We start from the raw sequence: 23,737 nt of genomic DNA on the forward strand, positions 1-23,737 counted from the left end.
TAGACCCATTCAGAGCCAAATGTATATAAATGTCCCTATGAATTCAAAATGGAGCAATGCGATAGTAGTGGGAAAGTTCTCTTCAAAGATTAAAGATTTTATTTGGTGTCACAATGCCTATTTATAATTCCAGCTACAAGGAGTCTCAGAGTAGTAGCTATTTGGAACTCAGGAGTTCTGAGCTTCAGCAGGCAAACCAACTGGCTCTCCAAACTCAGTTCAGCATTAATAGAGTGAGGCTTTGGAAGCAGAGCCTGACCAGTGGCACCAGACTGATTAGTAGCCCTAACACTTGCTGTTTAAGTTAGATAAGCAGATCAAGTCTTTAAATATAAAAAAGAAAAAAACTAAGTTCAGCATTAATTTGGTGAATCTTTGGGAGCATAGCATGACCAGTGGAACTGAGCCCATAAATAGCCCCCATATTTCTAGTCTCGTTAAGATAAAGAAACCCAGTCTTAAAAATATTAAAAAAATAAAAAAAAGCCAAACCAAACCAAGATTCATCCATTTCTTTAGTAGCTCTCTTATCCTCAGAGGCTGGGGTCAGAATCTTCTCTTTAATTTTTTTCACTTCAAGGATCTATAATTTCATTGGTATGAGCACTCCCTCCAAAAGTGCAGACAAACTACTCTGTAACCTAGTAAATAGTCTTTAACAATTGTCTTGAACAAAAGGCAGATGGGTGGCTCAGTGGATAGAGTTAGGCATAGGGTTCAAATTTGCCCTCAGATACTTCCTAATTGTGTAACTCTGGGAAAGTCACTTAAGCCCAATTGCCCAGCCCTTACTGCTCTTCTGCCTTGGAACCAATATTTCTATGATTCTAAGACAGAAGGGAAGGATGTAAAAAAAAAAGCCTTGACCTAAAAACTTATCACGCTGTGATCATTCTTGCTGAGCTTCACCAAAGCTAGCTAGGCTAGTTTTTAAACAAGGATGTGGTCCATCACTGGGTCTATATTTAAAGCCTTTCTAACTCGATAGGACCTATTAAAGTTCATATTCCACTGGCAAGTAAAGTTAAAAAAAAATTTATTGAGTGCTTCTTCTATGTCAGCTAAGTGCTGGGTATAGAAAGAAAGGCAAAAACAATCCCTACCCTGGAGGAACTCACATTCCAAAGGGAAAAGGTGAGGTTGGATGAAAAAAAGATGAGATGCAAACAAAAATTTTATAGCGTATGTACAAATAAGACACATGTAGTGCAAATGTACGATAGCCTCTGAAGGTACGAATTTATGAATGAGGGTGGAGGGAAGAACCAGGAAAAGCCTCTTATAGAACTTGGGATTTGATCTGATTCTTGAAGGAAGAGGTAAAGACAGAGAACATTCTATTCAGCAGAGATGGCCAACACAAAGACTCAGGAGATAGGGTGTCCTGTGTGAGGAACAGCAAGAAAGCATTTCCTTTGGGATCGAGGATCACCCTCATGCTACAAGGAGACACTAGAGTGTGACGTTGGGTGGTTTCCATCACCGTTTGGATTATAATTTTTTTTCCTGTTTTTGGTTTTATTTTCTAGGTCTTATTTTAGGATCACAGCTTCCCCAGTATTACCAAGTTATCACTGGCCCAATTACCAAGGTAGGTGCTACTTTGATCAGATAAGGTTCTACTCCCATCAAAACTCTACAAACCGAATAATCTCCAATACACTGATCAGAGGTAGGTGTGAGAAAGTGTTCTGGGAGGAGAAGTGATTGCCATTCATTCTAACTTTCTTTTATTACCTTAGGTGTTGGATGACTGGTTTGAGTCTGAGCCCTTGAAAGCAACTCTTGCCACAGATGCTGTGATTGGAGCCATGACAAGTCCCCACGCTCCTGGAAGTGGGTAAGTAAGGGAAACCAGTGCTGGGGCACAGCATAGGGGAATGGAATTGTTAAGCAAAACTCTGAGCTAAAATAATGTTGCTCTTCTCTCCTTTCCTTCTTTTCCTCTTCTTCCTCTCCTTTTCCTCTCTTCTCTCCTCCTCTCCCCCACTTCTCCCCTTCTTGTTTCAAGGATATCTAGTCAAGAGTCTCCAAACCTTTTTTTGGTAGAACAATTCTCTTTTTCATTTTTTGTACATGAGAGGTTAAGGCAGAGAGTCAAAACCACCAGGTGTCATTCAGAAAATAAAAATTATTCATGTTATTATTTCTTAATGAGTAATAACTGCTTCCTAAGATTTAGGTAACTTACTGTGTATAAGGTGAGAAGAAGGGTACTCTGAAGGAGTAGATATTTCCCATGAGAAGCAAGTCTAGACTAGAAAATGCTGTCTTGTCAGTTTCCTGAACCCCCAAATAGTTAAATATTTTAAATGATTTAACTTTAATGATTTAATAAACTTATATAAATATATTAAATTTAAATAAATAAAATATTGTTAAAGTATTTAAAATAGGAAGGGATCAGCCACTTTCTTTCAGTTTAGAAATTCCTGAGGACTGAGGGGATGGTAGAAATCATGACAATAGATATCATCTTTTGGTTATGATCTGAGGACCATGGAATTTCGAACTGGATCAGGCCTTAGAACACAGATAGGTGGCACAGTGAATAGGGTACCAGGACCTAGAGACAGGAAAACCTGAGTTCAAATCCAGCCTCAGATACTTACTAGCTATGTGAACCTGGGCAAATCATTTAACACTATTTGCCTCAGTTTCTTCATCTGTAAAATGAACAGGAGAAGGAAATGACAAACCACTCCAGTATCTTTGCCATGAAAATCCCAAATGGGGTCATGAAGAGTTTGTACATGACTGAACAACAACCATCTCTTCATTAGGTATGTGCTGCTACACCATGTGATGGGAGGACTGGAAGGGAAGAAAGGGGCCTGGGGGTACGTAGAAGGTGGCATGGGTGCCCTCTCTCATGCTATTGCAAGGGCAGCAGAAGCACATGGAGCAAATATTTTCACGGAAAAGGTAAGCTGTTCCTGATGCCCAACAACCTCCTTATCACTCCCAATTCACTATTCTGATCGTGGCCCATAGAAGAGTAGACATTTCATGGCAAATGTCACCCCATTGGTCCCCCCAACACTAGTGCACAAAGAGTTCCCAAAGCAACTGGGGGTTGGAGGAAAGACAGATAACATATGAATACAGTGTTGAAAACTGTAAGGGACCATTATGAGGAGTCCCCAGTGTAAGCCCAGATAAGGGCACCTCTGCCCCTTCTACAAGAACCCCATTGTGGTTCCCCAGAGTTCAATTCCAAAGTCCTTTTCTGGTACCCAATGGCCTCTCATTCTTTCCTGGGTCTTAAGCCTGTGGATAAGGTAAAGGTGAACAGCAATGGGAGAGTCCAGGGAGTCGTACTAAAGGATGGAACTGAAGTGAGGAGCAAACTGGTACTATCCAACGCATCTCCACAGATCACGTTCCTGAAGTTGGCACCACGGGTGAGAGGCTGCTGATGTGACCTAAGGCTGGAGGAGGGCAGGGAGGGAAGAGGGCAAAGGACTGAAATGTAGGTGACCACCATAAAAAAGAACTGACAATGACGACAAACTTTAGAGTTATTACTGGCAAGCTCTAGGAGTCTCCCAAGATGGAGTTATCATCCAGACCTTTAGCATCTGAACCTCCGGAGGATATAAGTATCACTCTATCCCTTCCTTGTACCCTGAACATTTTTCTTGAAGGAAAGGATAATGTAAACTTCAATTCTATTCAACAAGGATTTACTAAGCATTTCTATGGACCAAGCACTGTTCTAGGCACTAGGGTTATAGACAAAAGCATTCTACTGGGCTAGAACAAAGTATATAGATAAGTACAAGCAAAATACATATGAACCAAGTGGAGGGTAGAGACAACTTGGGAGGATCAAGAAAGAAAATGGTGGAACGTTGAGTGTCCCCAGCTCTTTATTATTGGATAACTAAGTGGTGAAGTGGATAAAGTGCTGAGCCTGGAATCAGGAAAACTAGTCTTCCTGAGTTCAAATAGGATTTCAGACACTTATTAGCTTTGGGACCCCGAACAAGTCATTTAATCTTGTTTGCCCCAACTTCCTCATCTGTAAAGTATTTCCTCTGGAGGTGGAAATGGCAAACCACTCCAGTATCTTGCCAAGACAACCCCAAATGGGATCATGAAGAGTCAGACATGACTGAACAACAACAGCCATTTGTTAGTATATAAGTGACTTCAAAATATAGGTCAGTCCTACCATAGGGCAATGTCCACTACAGTTCATTGTTTTCTTATAGGAGCAACTCCCTGAGGAATTCATCAAGAAAATCTCTCAGCTAGACACCCAATCACCAGTCACCAAGATTAATGGTAGGTATGATACTCTAGATATCGAGGAAATGAGTAAGAGAGCAAGCAACCACATCTCCCTCTTCTGGGTGCTTCTTGTTGAAACTGCACACTTTGGTTTCTTGGAAACTTAGCTGGAGGATAACAACTTAGACAGAAGAATCCTTTATTAAGTTTCTACCTTAATTTGTTCCTGGTAGTATAGTGCCTCCTTTTCACTTCCCATCAAGCAGATTCACTAACATTGTCTCTTTCTTTCCCTAACCTACCCTCAGAGTTTTAAGAAGTGAAAGACTTTCACCTTGATCCCCTTTTTGACTTTGTAGTTTTATGTGCCCCCTGCCCAGCAGGGAGAGAAAAGTAGCAGGGGAAAGAGCTTGGAGAACTGAGGCTACCATCTCCTTTAGTATTACTGTTCTCTTGGAACTCTCTTGGAAATCCACAGTGGCTGTAGACAAACTGCCCAACTTCCTGGCTGCACCAAATGCCACCAGTGGCCTACCACTACCCCATCACCAATGCTCCATCCACCTGAATTGTGAAGATACCCAAATCCTCCACCAGGCCTTCGAGGATGCCACCAAGGGGGTCCCTTCCCTCAGGTAGGTCGGTGACTAGATAGTTTTCCTGAATGGTCTTCCCAAAGCCCAGCTACAAGAAGTGTCACTTTGATTTTTTAAAATTTATATTAAATGTTCTATTATAAAGCTAACACTGATAACTTGCTTTGTAACTATTTACATTTTAATGAGTTTATTTCAATGCATAAGATTAATACTTCAGATATAATACTTATTATATATCATATATGATATATAGCACATCATATATATTTTATAAAACTTTTATGTGTATGTGTGTGGTATATATATATATGAATACATACATATATATATATTTTAAATTTTTTTACAAGCTTTCTAGTCACTCCTAAGTCTTCATTAAGGTTTTTTGTCTATTCATTATCATTGACTTTTCCTCTTTTATGATCTGTGCAGTTCATTTTTCTGGCTGCTTCTTTCATTTTACATTATCTCATAAAAATATCTTTAAGTTTCCCTAAATTCCCATATAATATTCCATCATATTAACATATCATTATCTATTTATCCATTCTCCTAATGGTGGGCATTTAGATTATTTTCGTTGTGGCCAGGAGACAGGGTTCTTTGTTATATATAATGTTGCTTTGAAAATATTTGGAAAAAAGATCTGATTTTTTGTTTTAAAAAACTCTTAACTTCTGTCTTAGAATCAATAGTACATATCTATTCCAAGGCAGAAGAGTGGTAAGGCTAGATATTTGGGGTTAAGTGACTTGCCCAGGACCACACAACTAGGAAGTGTCTGAGACCAGATTGAACCCAGGACCCCACATCTCTAGGCCTGGCTCTTTATCCACTGAGCCACTTATCTGCTCCAGTTTTGTTTTTGAAAGCACTTGCTATGTATATTCCAATGTATTTGGTCAAAAGGTCTGATTATATTGCTTTTACAACATACTGCCAGATTGCTAAAGGCATGACTCTAAAAGAATGGAAATTAAGGACTAATTTGCAATGTAATAGTCATTCATCCAATTAGTCACTTATCAAATACTCATTAATGCTATCATTTCAACCAATTCTGCCATCATCTCTCCCATCTATCCCCTTCTCTCTTTCCTTTTTCCCTAAGCTTCTAGTTCATTGTTCCTCAAAAACTGCTCTGAATATGGTTTGTATATATCTAGGAAGGTACCCATTTGTTTCACTAAAAAGAATATAAACTCTTTGAGGACTGGACCTGTTTTGCATCCATTGCTGTATCCTTAACAATGACCCCACAGAAGATGCTTAATGAATACTTACTTACTTAATGAATACTTACTTAATGAATAGCTTGCTTGTTTGAATTTGTCAATGACCTTATAGGGGGCTTATAATCTTTCTCTCTGCTCCCATCAGCCCATAAACAGACAGGAAATCACAGTGTTTTTTTGGAAAAACACTGGATTTATTACCCATGGACCTGAGTTCAACTCCAGATTTTTCCACCTGCATGACCTTCTGGGCTTCAATTTTCTCACCTATACAATGAGGCTTTTGGACTAAATGCCCCCTTTTGCTCCCTTCCTATTATGCAGCTCTGATCCTATGGTTATAATTAGGACTATTCTAATACCTTGACCTCTTAATTCCCCAATTTCATTAACTCCAACAATTTTTATCTACTTGTTGCTCAGTCATGTCTGACTCTTAATGACCCCACTTGGGGTTTTTCAGCAAAGATACTGGAGTGATTTGTCATTTCTTTCTCCACCTCATTTTACAGATGAGAAAACTGAGGTAAACAGGGCAAAATGACTTACTTGCCCAGTCTATAAAATAGTTGTCTGAGGCCAGATTTGAACTCAGAAAGACAAATCTTCATGATTCCATGTCTGATACTCTATCCACTGTGCCAACCCAGTTTCCCATCTATCTCGCACTTCAATTATAGTATCACTTCTCAGGTCCTATACTCTGAAGTTCCAATCTCTAACTTTAGTCTCCTGCCCTTCTACTTGTACCTAATTGTACCCTACTTCTACTACCCTCCTACCTTCCTACTTGTACCTACTTGTGCCCTCCTAATCTTCTACTCGAACCTTCCCCATTCCCTTACTAATATTAAAGGGATCTTTCTCCTAATGGCTTCCACTCCACTCTTTTCCATTCTCCCTGTTTTTCTTCATCCCTCTGACTTCATTTGCCTCTATAACCAGCCAAGCAAATCAGAGATCCTTTAGCCACTCTTCTATAATCACCAAACCCCCAGATGTGTTTTTTTTTTCATTCTTACCCTGCTAATCTGCAATCATGGGCAAGCCCTCTCCAACCAATTTCTCCCCTCCTGTGTCTGACCTGCTGAATATCAATAGAAAAAGTCACAGAATTGTGCTGATTTCACTCATTATAAATTTATGGTGCATAACTTCAACTGGGCCCTTACAGTTGCTCAGCCATTCTATTTGGCTCTTATTGATTCTTTATATTATTTCCCACAGCTAATATTTCAAAGCTTTTCTTCTTTCCTCAAAGCCCAACCTTCAACTAGTAAATGACCCAGCTTCCAATTTCATCAAGAAGATTGAGGCTATTTGGAGAAAGCTCCCTCAACTCCCTCCCATCACACTTCATAATTTCTCAAAATCTTTACCTGTTATTTTCTTTGTCAAGTCTCTACTCTGTGTCCTAGATTCCATTTCCCTCTGCCCTGTCTAGGACCATTGTTCCTTCTTTCATCCCCTCTCCAATCCAATCCAACCTACTATGATCCAACCAGCATTTATCAAGTGGCTACCACAGGGAAAACATTGTACTAGCTACTGAGGATATCAAGAAAAAATGAACTTGTATTTCTTTCCCTTCCACATCTTCAATCATTGCCTCTCCCTCTGTCTTGATCCTTTCCCATCTGCCTTCAAAGGTGCTAAATTCTTACCCATCCTGAAAAAAGTCTTCCCTCTCTTCTCCAACCCTATCAATATACTACCCATCTATCTTTTTTTCCCCTTTTAACATTAAACTTCCTGAAAAGGTAGTACTGTTGTTTCCTCACCACTCACCTTCTCCTTCATTGCTTATTGCCTGATTTCCATCTCTCTTATTCTATTGAGAATACTTTCTAAAAAGTCACCATTGGCTTCCTTATCACCCTGTCCCAGGATTGTACTAGAGAGGGAAATCAAAAGATGTCACACCAGGAAGTAGTTAAATGAAAGAAGCTGAATCTTGAGCTCCCCCCCTCCCCTCTACTTCCTGTTCTTCCTTCACTAAATAATCTAATGGAGGTTTTCCTCACAGATGGTAAGTCAAATTCCTCTCTCTAATAACAATAGTCCTTCAAACGAATTTCTTTAGTTAAAGGATCTTTTACTCTTTTGGGGAGAAGGGAATAGTGATGAGGTTGGTAAAGAGGGAAAAAAGGTTTCCCTAATTTTTTAAGTATTAGAATTGGTTGAAGGCTTTGGAATAAGTCTCTTAAAAAAAAGAAATAAAATATCTTCTTCAGAGGGAAAATGGTAATAACTCTGCTAGGGTCTTTTCTGGGCAAGACTAATTATTTTCTTCAGCACACAATAGAAGTAAAAGAGTAAAGGCCAGAGAGGAGATGAAGTACTCTGTCTTCAAACCACTTTCAGGCAGAAGAATGTCCAGCCAGCTGGGGGTCGAACTGTCCCTTCTTCCAACTTCCATGGAATTCTCTCTCTCTCACACCTCCCTGGATGACCTGTGTTCCATGTGATTTTTTTCCTTTTTGCTTTGCTGGTCATGTCTTTCTGTCTGTGGCCAGATTTCTTCAATCACAGGGTCTTTAATCAGCCTTTGTCCCCTACAACCATCTTCATAATATTTGATTCTGTTAACTATCCCTCCTTCTGAATATACCCATCATCTAAAGTTCATTTCCAAAGAGTGTTCTCTTTCTCATTTCAAGTCACTTCTGTGACTGACTCTTCTTTCTCAATTTTTTAATTTTGATCTTGCTTAGGGTTTTGTCCTTGGTCTTCTCTTGCTACATTCTCTCATTCTCATTCATTCTTTTGATTTAACAATCATCTTTTCTCAAATGAATCACATCACTATCTCCATCCCTGAACTTTCTCTTAACAGTCAGATATGACTTTCATGTTGTTCTCAGGACAACTCCACCTGCATATCCCAAGAGAATATTAAATTCCCTCTAGCCCAAACTGGATTTATAATTACCCTTGGTTTCCTTTAAGCCTCAGCTCAAGTGCCACTTTCTAGGTGGCATTGCTGATTTCTCCAGTTGTTAGTGTCCCTCCCCAAGTCATGGTGTACTGATTTAATTTGTAATCTGTAATTCAGAACGTGACATATACCAGACCTAGTAGATCGTATATTCCTTGAGGGCAGAGAATGTCTTGTTTTTGTATTTGTACCCCTCTGTGCCTAGCACAATGCCTGGCACATAGTATGGGCTTAACTAATGCTTATTCACTTACTGATTGATTGATCTTTCCCCTAAACTCTAATTGGCAATTTAATTCACCTAAGTTTTAAACCTTGGCATTATTTTTGATGGTTCCCTTGCTTCCATAAATCCTCATTCAATTAAGTTCTAATGATTCTAGCTCCATAATATCTCTTGAATCAATTCCCTTTTTTCTATTCTTTCTGAGCTTTCTTGTTGACTTCTTATTCTAAATGGCCTCTTCTAATCTTTTGCTCATATTTATCCATCTATCCATCCATCCATCCATCCATCCATCCATCCATCTATCTATCTATCCATCCATCTATCTCTCTCTCTCCATCTATCTATCCATCCATCCATCCATCTATCTATCTATCTATCTATCTATCTATCTATCTATCTATCTATCTATCTATCTTGATAGTCATGTCCCACTTTACATGACTCCATTTGGGGTTTGCTTTGGGGTTTTGCCATTTTCTTCTCCAGCTCATTTTAAAGATGAAGAAACTGAAGTAAACGGGGTTAAGTGACTTGCCCAACCTTACAGAGTTAGTAAATGTCTGAAATCAGATTTGATCTCAGGAAGATGAATCTTCCTGACTTCAATCCTGTTATTCTAGCCACTATAACACTAATTGCCCCTATATGCCGATATATAAACATTTCCCTCACTTTATAAAAGACAACATGGTATAGTGGAATAATGTTGGACTCAGAGTCATGAAAAGCCCTAATTGAATCCTACTTATGATACTTCCTAGCTTTGTGACCATGGGAAATTTTAGTGCCCTCAGTATCCAGGTTAGTGGAACAGGGATTAATAATACCCATAGTGCATATATATATATATATATATATATATATATATATATATATATATATATATTACAAGACTTGAGGGAGGCTCAAATGATACAATGTTTGTAAGGTTCTTTGTATATCTTAAAGTATGATTTAAGTTTCAACTACCATTATTATTATAGCAATGTCCCTCTTGAACCTAACCACCTACTTCCCTTTTTAATAATTATAATAAGATAACTACTGGGACATATATAATGTTACATACATTATTTCATTTGAGCTTCTTAACATTAATCTCTACTTCTCTTCCTTCAGGATGCAGGGACACATGGACACATATACACACACCTTTCTTAGTATCATTGAATGTCAGATCTCAAAGGATCTTTAAAAATCATCTAGTCCAACCCCTTCATATTACAGAAGAGGACTCTGGAGCTTGGAGTGGTTAATGCATAAATTCTATCACTCATATTTCCCTTTCCTTTAGGAAATAGATTGCTGTCATATTCCTCCCCACCTCCCCCATAAAGTGATTGGGGGAAATTATTTTAACATTTTTTAAATAATTTTTAATATCACTTCCATTTCCAAATATACTCTTCTCTCTGTCTGTACCCAGAGAGCCATTCTTAGTAACAAAGAATAAAAAAGAAAGAAAAAAGGGTATATCAGCAAAACTTGCCAACATAATCAAGGTGGATAATATATTTAATATCCTCCTTTTGGAGTCCTTCACCTCTTCAAAGAAGGGAGAGAGATACATTTTCTCAGCCCTTTCTCAAGTCTACTGTTATCACATTGTATTTATTTATTTTTTTGCGTCTACATAGCTGTAGCTATATTATTTTCTTAGTTTTATTTCCCTCAATTTATCAAAATCAATTCATTTTTAAAATCCTTCCCTTTTGTCTTAAAATCAGTATTGTATATTGGTTCTAATTAAGTGACTTGCCCAGGGTCACACAGGAAGGATCTGAGGTCACATTTGAATCCAGTTCCTCCAGACTTCAGCTCTGGTTCTCTATCCATTTGCTGTCCCACTTTATATCAATTTAAGTATCTTCCCATACTTCTCTGAATTCTTCATAGTCATCATTGTTATATAGCACAGTAATATTCCATTACATTTATGTGAGGCACCATTATATACAATATACAATAGAAAGAGTTCTGAATTGAGTCTCCTTTGGTACTTATTTCCTAAGTGATCTTGGATGAGCCATTTAAATTCCTTGGGCCTCAGTTTCCCTTAGGTATAAAATGAAGAACTAGAGTGCCTCAGAAGTCTTTTCCAGTTCTAGAAGTGTAATCCTTCTACACCTGTGATCTCACTGATATAGGGAATTTCCAAGGGATGAAACTCCTTTTCTGATCTAGATTAGCACCCTTTTTGGTGACATAATCTTAGAGAGATGTTTAAAGGATTGAGTGGTTAAATGCCTCAGTGAATATATCAGGGTGAATATATCAGAGGAATAACTTGAACCCTGGTCTTCCTGGTTTTGAAACCAGCTCTGTATTTACCACACTTCACTACCATAAACTTATGTCCCACAATTTGTTTAGCCATTCCTCTACTGATAAACATTGACTTGTTTCCAGATCTTTGTTATTACAAAAAGAGCTCCTATGAACATTTATTTGGTTATACCGGACACCTTTCGTTCTGTCTTTGGATTATATGCCTACATGTGAGCTATCTGGGTTCAAAGATATGTCACTTTCTGGACATGATTCCAATTTGCTTTCCAGAATGATTGAATTCATTCAGAAGTCCATTAACAGTATGTTAAGATGTCTTCCTCTAATTCCTTCAAAAGTTACCAGGGAAAAATCCTTAAAACATGTTTTTTTTCCTGATTTGTTATTTCTTCTGTAGCTAAGGATGAAAATGAACATCCAAGAATGACTTTTTGTTCCTGACATTCCTGAACTATAAGAAATATATTCCCTGGAACTCTGGAAGACAGTTGCTCTAAGGATCCAACTAAGATTAAACAGATTTGTAGAATCTTCTAAAATCCTGGTAGTTCTACCAGAGAATCATCTCAAATTGTAGTCCCTTGTAGTTTTCTTTTGAATCTGATACTTCTCATGAGATCTGATCCTCTTTCTGCCTCTCTCCCCTTGACTTAGGCCCATGATTGAACTTTGTATTCCATCGTCACTGGACCCCACTCTGGCTCCACCTGGCTGCCATGTTATCTCGCTCTTCACTCAGTACACTCCCTACACCATGGCAGGTGGGAAAGTCTGGGATGAGCAAGAGAGAAATGCTTATGCCGACAGAGGTAAAGTCAAAGGAGATACTTGGTCATTGTTTCCAGGATGCTGCTTATAGAGTGGAAACCATGTCTCATTCTTTCCTACTCTAAACCTTTCTCTCTCTGGAGTCCCATTCATCCTACTTTAACTCTTTCCTCATATGTTTCCTCTCCTACCTGTAGGGATAATCAAGATCTTCAAGGACATTCTGATTATCTGACTCTCCTTATTCTCCCTCTTGGCACTTTGGTTCCCCAAAGTATTTCCATGGGCAAAAATAATTCCTTACCATCCTGTTGAGACATGGGTTAGTAGGAAAATATGGTAACCAAAAAAGCCATCCCAATCTCAGATCCAGTCACAATGCATCCCAATCTCAGAATCACTTGAAAGGGATTCTTAAATTTTATTGTGTCATGGACCCCTTTTACAGGCTAATGAAACCCACAGACCCCTTTCTGGTATAATGTTTTTGAATGCACACAATAAAATATATAGAATTATGAAGGAAAGCAAATATATCGAAATATAGTTATCAAAAAAATTTTTAAACAATTCATGTACCAGAAGTTAAGAACCTTTGGTCTAGAATCAGGAAGGCAATGCTGCTGGGATCAGATCACATCTAGAGCTGGATTATGGATCCTACATTGCCCCCATCCTTTGCCTATGATCAGAATCTGCATAAGTAGAAATGTGCCCAAAGAGGGCAGAACCAGAATTGTGAGAGGATTGGAAATCATCATGTGAACAGGGAAAAGAGGAGATTGCAGGGTGGAGGTGGATATGACATTTGTTAGTAGTTTTGAAGGGTTTTCATGTTGAAGAGGGATTAGACTTATTTCGCTTGGCCCCAGAGTATGGAATATAGAAAAATAGGTAGAATTCAAAGAATAGATGTAAGGAAGTCTCCTCATGGCTGATCAGAGTCCAAAAGTAGCAGGAGCTGTTTCACAAGATGATGAATTCCCTGTCTTTAGAAGTCTGCACAGAGAGATCGACTTTACAGTGAAGTTGGAAAGAGGATTCTTGTTCGGGTAGAGACAGAAATGGCTGACCTCTAAAATCTTTTCCAACTCAAGAGATTCTGTGCTTATGTACAAGATACTCCACAGACCAGAGTGGAGAATCCCATGAGGGTCAAATCCCTATGTGGTGCCAGCTCTGAAGTGTTCAGATTCCTAGTCTATCTTGGAGCAAGGCAGAACCTTTGAAGGAGAAAATAAGCCCAATGGCATTGGTCTTGTGTGGCACAGGACTGGGCTAGTCGTAGAGAGCTCCTCAAATGTTCTTGGCAAGGCTTTCATACAACCCAAGAGAGATTTAAGAACCTGATGGAGGTTCCTGTAAACAACACTAAAAGCTCAAGAACATTCTTGTGGCAAACACAGAGGACAGGCCTCACTTTGCCCAGAATGGCCTCAGTCTTAAAATTCATTGATTTTTAAAAAATGTTGTTGATGCCTGTCTTTCTTCCTTCACTAGTATTTCTGAACACATTTCTATCCCATGGAACCCTCCCTTATAATGTCAGAAAAACAAATAATTAAGTAAAACCATACATCAGTCTATATAATAGTAGGTATAGAACATTCTATATCTGTAGCCCCCTGCCTCTGTAATAAAAGGAAAAATATGTTTCATCAATCTTGATTTATTTTAGAAGATGTTGCAAAGAATCAAGTCAGCCTGGACTATCTAGTTTTAGATTGTTTTGTTTGTTCTTTAATTCACTCCATAATAGTCCCTGGGGCTTTGCCACTGCACTTGAAAGTCCATAGGATCTTCCATATATATATATATATATATATATATATATATATATATATATATATATATATATATATATATATATATATATATATATATATATATATATATATATATATATATATATATATACACACACATATATATACACATATACATATTATGCATATACATATTCATCTCATGCAGTATTCTATTATTGAATTTTGTATATCATTACGTACCTATCATATAATTATTTTACTATATTAATTATTAATTTTGATATTTAATAATAAATCATGGTTAATCATATTTAATAAAATACATTATATATTTTTACAAATACATAAGATTTATATTATTTAGTGCAATATAGAAATATACACATTAGTCTATGAATATACATATATATTTATATGACCATATAAACAATGTTTCTATATATTACATATACATGTTTATATATGTGTGTACACTATACACATGCATTCACTGTACATACTACATGTACCATGCACCATGCACATATACTCTACATGTATATGTGCACAAAAATAAACATCGGTACATATAGACCCCTGTGTATGTATATGTAATGTATTTGTACATATGTATGCATCTATTCATATAGAAAGACATATCTAGATCTCCTCTATTAAAGGAGGAACTATCTTTGCTTTCTGTTTATATCCCCCACACACAGACAGGTATTTTTCACACAGTAGGCACTTAATAAATGTGTTTTCATTCATTCAAGGGCTTTAGTTGGATCACAGACTTAGCCCTTGTGGAATCTGCTGCCTATGATCAGGAAGCTCCCGCAGCTATTTATTTGTCTATGAATGGTTTTCTGTGGACTTTTACAGTTCACTCCACTTCCTGCTAATATATCCTTATTCCCCTGCTATTTGGAATTCCTAGTGTTTGACTGCATTGAGGCCTATGCCCCAGGCTTCAAGAAATCGGTGATTGGCAGAGACATCCTGACACCTCCAGATCTGGAGAGCGTATTTGGACTTCCTGGTGGGGTGAGCATCTCGTGTGTGTGTGTGTGTGTGTGTGTGTGTGTGTGTGTGTGTAGAGAGAGAAACAGAGACAGACAGATGAGAGAGAGACAGAGACAGTGACAGAGAGGGGTAGGCCTAGAGATCTTCTTTCCTCATCTTTTGTCCCTTTAAACTAGCTCAACACCTAGATCTGACCTGGGGTGGAGAGGCTGAATGAGGCTGGATTCAAATTCAGGACTCATCCTGAGTCCAAGCCAGGCCTCTTTCTGTTGGGCCACCGAATTTTCTGCAAGACGGGGAATTAAAACAGAGGTCAGTCTAATTCTCTAAAACCATCTAATCAATGTTTGTCATTTATAGAACATATTCCACGGAGCCATGTCCCTGGATCAGCTCTACTTTGCCCGACCACTGTCATCGCACTCCAACTACCGCTCCCCAGTCCGAGGCCTATACCTCTGTGGCAGTGGCGCCCATCCTGGTATGTGATCGGTGCTCCTCAGGCACTCTATGGGTTTGGGTATTAGGAGTAATTGTTGGTTGGGGGCCTTTCAGAAGTAGGAAAGAGTATAGCCTGACTGAGGAACGAAGAAGACTTTTGATTTCTTTATTGCTCATATTCTTAAGAATGAATAAGCCTTTTTGGAATTCCATATTGAAATTTTTGTTGAGATATCTAGGAGTTCTTAATGTTTTTGTATGTAATGGCACCCTTTGGCAATCTGGTGAAATCTATCAACCTCTTCCCATAATCATTTTTAAATAAATACAAATTATATAAGTAACAAAACAAACAAAAATAATAACAAATAAGTATATATAAATAACAAATACATACAAATAAATAAAACAAGCAAAACTACTAACAAATAAATTAATACAAATAAAACAAAATAAAATACACAAGACAATAAAGGAAGCAAATTATATCGCAATATAGTTAATAAAATATTTTTTAAAAAATAAGGTTCACAGACACCAGATTAAGTATCTCTGATCTAGATGTTGGACTTCTAGCAAGAAAGGAACCTACCTTCTGGTTGCTAATCTAAGCTCCCCATCATCTTTATCCCCACTTTAGACAAGCATAAGGCCATAACATTTCAGAGCCAGAAGAAATACTAGGATTTTAGATTAACCTCTTCATTTTATTTAAGAGATGTGAAATGTCATGGTCTAGGATGAATAGCTAGTTAATGGCAGAGTTGGGATAAGAACCTATCAGGTTGCCTGACTCCCAAGCCCAGTATAATTCCCATCATGCCCTACTGCCTCCCAGAGCATCCTGTGATACACAAATGCCATTGAGGACCCAGGATTTAAGTCATCAGATTTCATCTTCAGTCATTTTTCTTCTCTTGGCCCTTTTGAGATTTTCTAGTTTGATCTGCTGGGAGTTTTATAATATTGTGGGGCAGTCTGGGGTCTCTGCATGCTTATTGCCTGCTCCTTTCCTCAAGCAGTTTGATAAATGGGAATTCAAGGGTTTCTTTTCCTTTTCTAGGAGGAGGTGTCATGGGAGCTGCTGGACGCAATGCAGCACAAGTGGCCTTTGAAGATTTCAAGAGCATGTGATCCACAGAACTGACTTAAGAAGGGCTATTGTGAAGCCCTTGAAACCTGTCTAGCCATAAACTCATCTTTAAGACTCTTTCCTCCAAACCAATGCAATCCAATGCACAGGGGTGGGTGGGTGGGGCACTTGAGACTTAATGGTCAGAGTGCTATATTTGGAGTCAAAAGAGAACTGGGTTGAGTTAGAATCCATGTGTTTTTTAGGCTAACTTATCTTTCAACCATGAGCAAGTTATATATAATCTTTATGGGTCTTGATACCCTTATCTGATAATAATAATTCCTGTAGAATTCATGGAATTGTTGTGAGGATCAAATGAGATTATATGTATATAAAGGTGCTATGCAAATGTCATCCATTTTAATGGTTACTAGTGTCCTGATGGGATAAGGAGAGTATTTAGTTATTTTAGAAGTGGGATCCTGAAGACATACTTATGGATATAGCAATTGTATATCCCAGATATTCTGGGAGAGTTACAATTTCAAGCCATCTTTGCATTCCTGTCATGAGTATGAGATCATAGTGATATATTTTCTGGATGAATTTGTAATTGCCTTTAAAAGTTTTTATTTAAAAATTTTACATTAGTATTCATTGAAATTGGTCTATAGTTCTCTTTCTCTGCTTCGTTGCTTTCTGGTTTGGTATCAGTACCATATTTGTCTCATGAAAGTAGTTAATTTCTTATTTTTACAAATATCATTTATAGCATAAGTATTAATTTCTCTTTAAATAATTGATAGAATTCACTTGTAAATCCATCTGGATTTACTCCCCCAACCCATGAGTTCATTAATGACTTCTTTGATTTCTTTTTTTCCAAGACTGAGCCATTTAAGATCTTGCATCTTGTTTTGGACATTTTTATATTTTCGTCGATACTCATTCTTTCCTTTGAATTCTCAGTTTTGTTGGCATAATGGATTCTGATATTTCTTTACTCTTTGTTGTGAATTTATTCCTTTCACTTTAAGTTTGATTTTCCTTTTTTTTTTTAGCAGGTTAGGTGACAAGCTGACAAAAACATGATAAAAACATATCCTACTTTTTCTTATTGGTTCTATAACCTCAGTTCTAGTTTTAAGAAAACAAAGTACACATCATGATCTGTACCAAAGGAATAGTTTTTGTTAGACTGTATGTCTTGATTTTTGGTTGAGAAAATGTGATCACTGTAGTCATTAGATTTATAAAAATGTGTCAAAAATACTGTGAGTACCTAGGGGAAAGGAAGAGCTTTTTAGCAGTTATCAGGCTTCCCATATTGGAAGAGACTCTGAAATGCATTCTTAGGGATGACAGTCTGTTCCGACTTTCCTAACAGGATGATTATTGCAGTACTGCTCCTTTATGATAGAAATTTGTTTGAAAGAATATTATTTTGATATAATTTGCTACATTTTGTATAAATTTGTAAAATTTTGATATCTGATCTTTGCAAAAAATTGATAGGGCACCAAAATTATCATAGAAACTCATACAAGTCATGGAAATGACTACTGGCAACAGCAAATCTTTCTAGGGTGCACAACAGGACAAGATCTAGACATGATTCTGAAGTCAGTTGACCAGAAGATTTTATATTGGGAACAGATCCTTTCTTATCCCCTTTCATGGTCCTTCTTCCATTTTTGTTCTCCTTCTTCCCATTCCTGAAGGACCTGGATTCCAACTAATGTGTCAGAAGATAAGCATTAGCATTTTTGGAGCTGGAAAGGATTTTGGAGGTCATCTATTTCAACTCTCTCATTTTCGTAGAGGCAGTTTAAATGACTTGCCTACACAGGTGGTAAGTAACAGGACAAGGATTTTAAAATGTCCTTGGACTTTGAGTCCTGAGTGATTTCCATGATGTCACCCCGACTCTTAGGATTTTAGCTCTTCTGAGGGTATTCCTAGCTTTTCAGGGGACTCTTGAGAACAGGAACTCCTTTAACATCCAAGGGACTAAATGTCTAATGACTTGGACTTCAATCACCATGACTAATGGCAGTGGAAATATTTTTGTAGCATGCAAAATAACGACAACAATTCACATATCTAGAGTACTTTAAGGTTGACAGAATGTTTTCCTCACAGCAACCCTGTGAACTAGGTAGTTCCAAGGCCTCTTACTCGCTAGGGCAGCCTTTCACACAGGCAGACATGGACAAACCACCAAAAAGCCTCTCTTGAAAGACTTGTCTGTCTCCATAGCAACCTTCTCTGATCAGAGAGCACCCTGGTCATTGCAGCTGGCCTGCTTTCTAATAGACTAGAAAGGAGTATTGAATCATCCGGGAAGCAAGAGATGGTGAGTGTAGCTCAAACACATTAATCCTGTATCATTTGTTACATTTGAGAAGACTATATCCTTTTTCAATATATATTGGACCCAGAGAATCCAGACTTAAGCTTAGCAACTATTCTAGCTGATGGCTAGGAACAGTGGCTTAAGTTGAAAGTCTGGGCCCTGAGAGAATTCATAATGATTTCTCTGGTCAGGGACTAGTCCTAGCTCTGCCCCTAACTTGCTACATAACCTTGGACCAGGGTATTTTGTGTTTCTCTGCCTTGTTTCCCTCATCTGTAAAATGGGGAACTTTGATGAGATGATCTAACTCTAGCTCCATTTTCTACAACTGGATGAATTTATGACTCCTTGCTAAAAGAAAAATAGATCTCCATCAGCAAAAAAGGACTCAACCAGGCTGGGATTACACAGGACTGAAAGGTGGGTACTCCCTCTTCTTCTCCCCATCCTTAGAATACAGAGATATTCTATTCCTTTCTCACCACTATTTACTTGCCCTTTAGTCTTTCCTTCCAGAGGCAACAGCATGGACTATAGCAGCATTATTTTTGCTTCAAAAATGGAAACAAAAATGTCACGGGTAATTTTTCTCCTCTCAGAAAACTCCTATTGATCACCATATTACACTTACTATAAATGTTCCTTATGCTTTGAGGGGAAAATTTTATTTTGTGGTTTTGAAAAAAAAGGAGAATATTTATAGACTTTACAGGTCAGACAACCCAGACAATGGCACATCACAAAAATCTCCTATCCAACATCTCTGAGAGATACTTATCTAGTCCCTGATTCTCTACTTGCAGAGATAAGGATTTAGAGGGCAGCCTGGTCATTCTTGGACAGCTCTGATGCTTAGAAAATTCTTTGTTATACTGAGTTAAAATTTACCTCCTTCTGACTTCCATTCATTGGTCCTAGTTTTTCCCCCTGGGAAACCCTGAGTAAACATTACTAATTCCTTTGTTCATTCCTCCCACACTATGGTTTCCTAAACCAGTCACCATGTTGGCCATCCTTTCCCTCTACAAGTTCTTTTGTTTTTTTCTTTTTTTTTTAAGACTTAAAGACCTATATTTGAACACAGCTCATCAGATATAGCCTGACAAGAGCAAAGTATAATAGGACTATTGCTTCTCATGGTCTAGACACCGTCCTTCTGAGTAGTAAGCTTGAAATGAACCAAAATCTTTAAGCCTTCTCTCATGAACTCTTGCCAAGCCAAGTCTCCCTAGTCTTGTATTCTTGCAATTGATTCTTTTGATCCTAGATACAGAATTTTACACTGGTCTCTGGTAAATCTCTTCTTATTGGAAATATTCTAGTCTTTGTATATTTGCTTACTCCAAAAGCACAAGAGAAAAGTGTTTAAAAACGCAGGGTTGGCAGGCAATGACCTCTTCAGATTACACAACTGGCTATAACAGATAGTAATTCCATGATAATTGCCCTTTTCAGAACTCTTCCTCTAGATCCTATGTTTACTAGTACCTTAATGCTCATATGTGAGAAAGCAGAAGCAGAGGGTGAAATATTTAGGCAGTGGAGCATATCAGCATTGGACCACAGGTTTTCTCTCCATTCTCTTTTATTCCCTTTCCCCCTAATCTATCCACCTTACAGATATATTCCATCAGTGACAAGAGTTCTGGGAGTAAGGAGACCTGCTAAGGAATAAAAGTCTCAATTCTGCTCATAAGTTTTTGTATGATTTGAGGAAAGTCTCAAATTTTATGTGTTCCTCCTGCTTCCTTTTTCTGTAGAATGAAGAATCTCTAGTCTCCTCTCCCTCTAATATTTAATGACCATAAATACTCCCAGGAAAGTAAAACCCCAAGGAAAAGACAGACTATGAAGCAGAATGGGAAAGATGGCACAGATTATCTTTGGAGGAAGTGACCCTTACTGTTTAGGGGAAATACCTGGTCAGAGGATAGTGAATCACTGGCCAACTGGTCATTGAGTTTTGTCCAACTCCTCTGGAAAGATTTCTATGCAAAGGCCATTAGTATGGATAGATTATATTCTCTTTCTTCTCAGAATTAGCCAGGGCCTTCATTTGGTACCAGACATACTTCACATACAAAAAGGTACCTAATTTGCTGTGAAGCAATTGCTTTGGCAATGAGAGAAAAATAACAGTGAATGTGTCCCTTGCTGCCTCTGGCATGTAAAACTCTTACAAGTATAAACAAGTCAATGACATCTTTTTGCCTGAAATGTGAAGAATTGGAGGCAGATTTATAGTTCCTTGTTTTCCCCAAAGCAGTGGGAAAGCTTCCCCCTCAAGCACAAACCACCTCTCTCCTGTACTGGAAGCTAATCTAGTCTGGTTATGTATTCATGTAAAACTGCCAGCTCCCTCTCTGCCTGAGGTAATGGCTCCTAAGTGATGTTGTCCAGAGTCTGAGAGACAGGAAAGGTTTATCGCCTTGGAAGGAATTCAGTAACCTTCTGGATGAAGGAATGACAGATGCTGCTGACAGAACAACCTGTAAGTCTTGTTAACTGAGCTATATCATATTCACACTGTGATTATATCTGTTAACTGTTCCTTGGAAAGTCCATGCTATTCTAATTTTCTAAACTGTCACCCACGAGTTGTTTGGTCAGGAGGAAGCTATTTCACCCAATAAGCCTTGAGTTTCTTTCCTATAAAATGAAGATGTTGGGTTAGGTCAGTAATTCTCAAAATTTTTGGTCTTAAGACCCCTTTATTTACATTCTTAAAACTTGAAAATCCCAAAGAGCTTTTGTTGATGTGGGTTATATTTGTTGATACCTACCATGTTAGAAGTTGAAATGTGTCAGTATTATTATGCAAATAGTTTGACTTTAGAGACCCTCTGAAAAGATCTCAGAGACCCCTTGGGGTTCCCAGTTCAAATTTTGAATAATCTATTAAATGATTCCTAAGATCCTAAAACCTATGATCCTATGACTGGGAGACATTGAGGGGCTCAAGGAAAAAAAAATTGCCAAGTGGTAACCAATAATATAATCAAGAGCCTGAAAGAGTTTCTAGATCATAGAAACTAAGCAATCATCTATTGTCCTCCTATTTTACTGATAAGAAAACCCAATATCAGGGAGAGGGACTTCTCCAGTCATATAACTATTAAATGGCAGTCAGGATTCCTAATCCTAACCCTGGGTTTCCTGATTCATGGTGGTACCATGTTCTTTAAAAACAAAGAAACAAAAAAGAGCTCTTAAAGTCTTTGTTCACTATTGGATGTAAAATTCCTGTCAGTGAGAGCCCTTTCACTAATTTGTGATGGGCCATATTTTAAGGATAAGACCTATTATATCACTGAAATATTGAGAGGAAATTTTCTTGCAAGAAATTTTCTTGCTTTAGGGGACCCAAATATATGTATTTCTCAATATGGAAAAGTAACTTTCAGTTTGTTCTTATTGGTTCTTTATTTATCTCCTAACCTTCCTTCCTTTACTGCCCCCTCAGTTAGGTCATTGTTTCTGAGGCTAGTACCTTCAGTGATCTTCCCTAATTTCAACTGGCTTCCTGGGGGAGCAATTTTTACTGTGAGGAAGACACCATGAATTTTTTCAAGCCCTTGAAACTTGAAAATTCAATCAATTTATTATATTGCTCCCATGAAATGGGTTTTAAGTTTATCGACATGCCTAAAGTCATCTAAGTAAAAGCTATCAGCCCAATATTCATAGTGTATAATTTTATTCAAAACTTCAACCAACCAAGAAAAAGGAGAAAAAATGAGTTGGATGAGGGGATGGGTGGCCCTGAGAGTGGACACCACCAGGAGGAGTACTGTAAATACCCCACCCTAAATACCCCTCTGTTCTAAGGCATGACCCATAGACATCTCTGAACTAAACTCTGTGCCTTACAAACTTATACTGACCAACACTTCAGGGAATAAATGATCAGAAACTATCTTATATAGCTTAACTCCTGTTGAGTATCTCCAGGACCTTAAATAGGATATTACATATTGTTATTGCTTCTGTTATTTAGTCATCTACTATTCTTTGTGGCCCTGTGGACTATAACCTGCCAATGCTGTCTGTGGGGTTTTTCTTGGCAAAGATATTGGAAAGGTTTGCCACTTCCTTCTCCAGTGGATTAAGCCAAAAAGAGGTTCGGTGACTTCTCCAGGATCTGAGGCTGGGTTTGAACTTGGGCGTTCTTGACTCTAGATCTAGTTGCTCTATCCCCTGAGTCCCCTAACCTGCCTCACAATGCATATAGTAAATGTTTAATATATTGAAAGTCAATTCAATATATTTGTATTAAGGGCAAGATAAAAATAAGTCTGTACCCTCAAGGTATTCAAGTTTTCTGGGGGAATACAACATGAATGAAAACAAGAATAATAAAGATTAAGAAGTGAGAGAGGGCCAAAGGAGAGATCAGACAAAGATAACTAGGAATATTTAAGGTGAGAGCAAACAGGAACAACTGAATGGATGAATAGTGAATTGTGGAGGGCATCCAGTCAGTAGTGGAAATCCTCAGGTGGCTTGGTGGCTTGTTGAGATATTGGAGGCTTTCTGGTAATCTAATACACCTTGAAAGGTTTCTGTACCAGCTCTCTGACATAACACAAGAAGCCTTTTTCAGTAAGGGCTCTGAGCTATCATTCAGGTTTTCAGGGTCAAGCACAGGTTTCTGGTGCTATGTGTGGTCACTTTTCATCCTGCCTCTGGGATAGGGTTTGGATGTCGGAGGCATCATGCTCTAGGCATACCTATGAATCATCCTGAACTAGGCTCAATCAGCTAGCTACTCATCAGGTTCAGTGACATTTGGGAGAA

At 38.1% G+C, this 23,737-nt stretch overlaps 1 protein-coding gene across 1 annotated transcript in view; it reads left to right on the plus strand.

The window, feature by feature from the left end:
* PYROXD2 (pyridine nucleotide-disulphide oxidoreductase domain 2) overlaps nucleotides 1-17,247 on the plus strand; it is a 34,570-nt gene extending 17,323 nt beyond the window's left edge. The window contains exons 7-16 of the mRNA XM_007478661.3: nucleotides 1,530-1,591; nucleotides 1,743-1,840; nucleotides 2,784-2,925; nucleotides 3,270-3,404; nucleotides 4,218-4,290; nucleotides 4,715-4,871; nucleotides 12,181-12,335; nucleotides 14,983-15,089; nucleotides 15,429-15,549; nucleotides 16,573-17,247. Of these exons, the coding sequence (XP_007478723.2) occupies nucleotides 1,530-1,591; nucleotides 1,743-1,840; nucleotides 2,784-2,925; nucleotides 3,270-3,404; nucleotides 4,218-4,290; nucleotides 4,715-4,871; nucleotides 12,181-12,335; nucleotides 14,983-15,089; nucleotides 15,429-15,549; nucleotides 16,573-16,643 (1,121 nt within the window). The 3' untranslated portion in view covers nucleotides 16,644-17,247. The remainder of the gene's footprint in view (nucleotides 1-1,529; nucleotides 1,592-1,742; nucleotides 1,841-2,783; nucleotides 2,926-3,269; nucleotides 3,405-4,217; nucleotides 4,291-4,714; nucleotides 4,872-12,180; nucleotides 12,336-14,982; nucleotides 15,090-15,428; nucleotides 15,550-16,572) is intronic.
* The last annotated feature ends 6,490 nt before the right edge of the window (nucleotides 17,248-23,737 follow it).

This window comes from Monodelphis domestica, chromosome 1 (genome assembly GCF_027887165.1).
Source record: "Monodelphis domestica isolate mMonDom1 chromosome 1, mMonDom1.pri, whole genome shotgun sequence".
In the NCBI taxonomy this organism is placed as follows: domain Eukaryota; kingdom Metazoa; phylum Chordata; class Mammalia; order Didelphimorphia; family Didelphidae; genus Monodelphis; species Monodelphis domestica.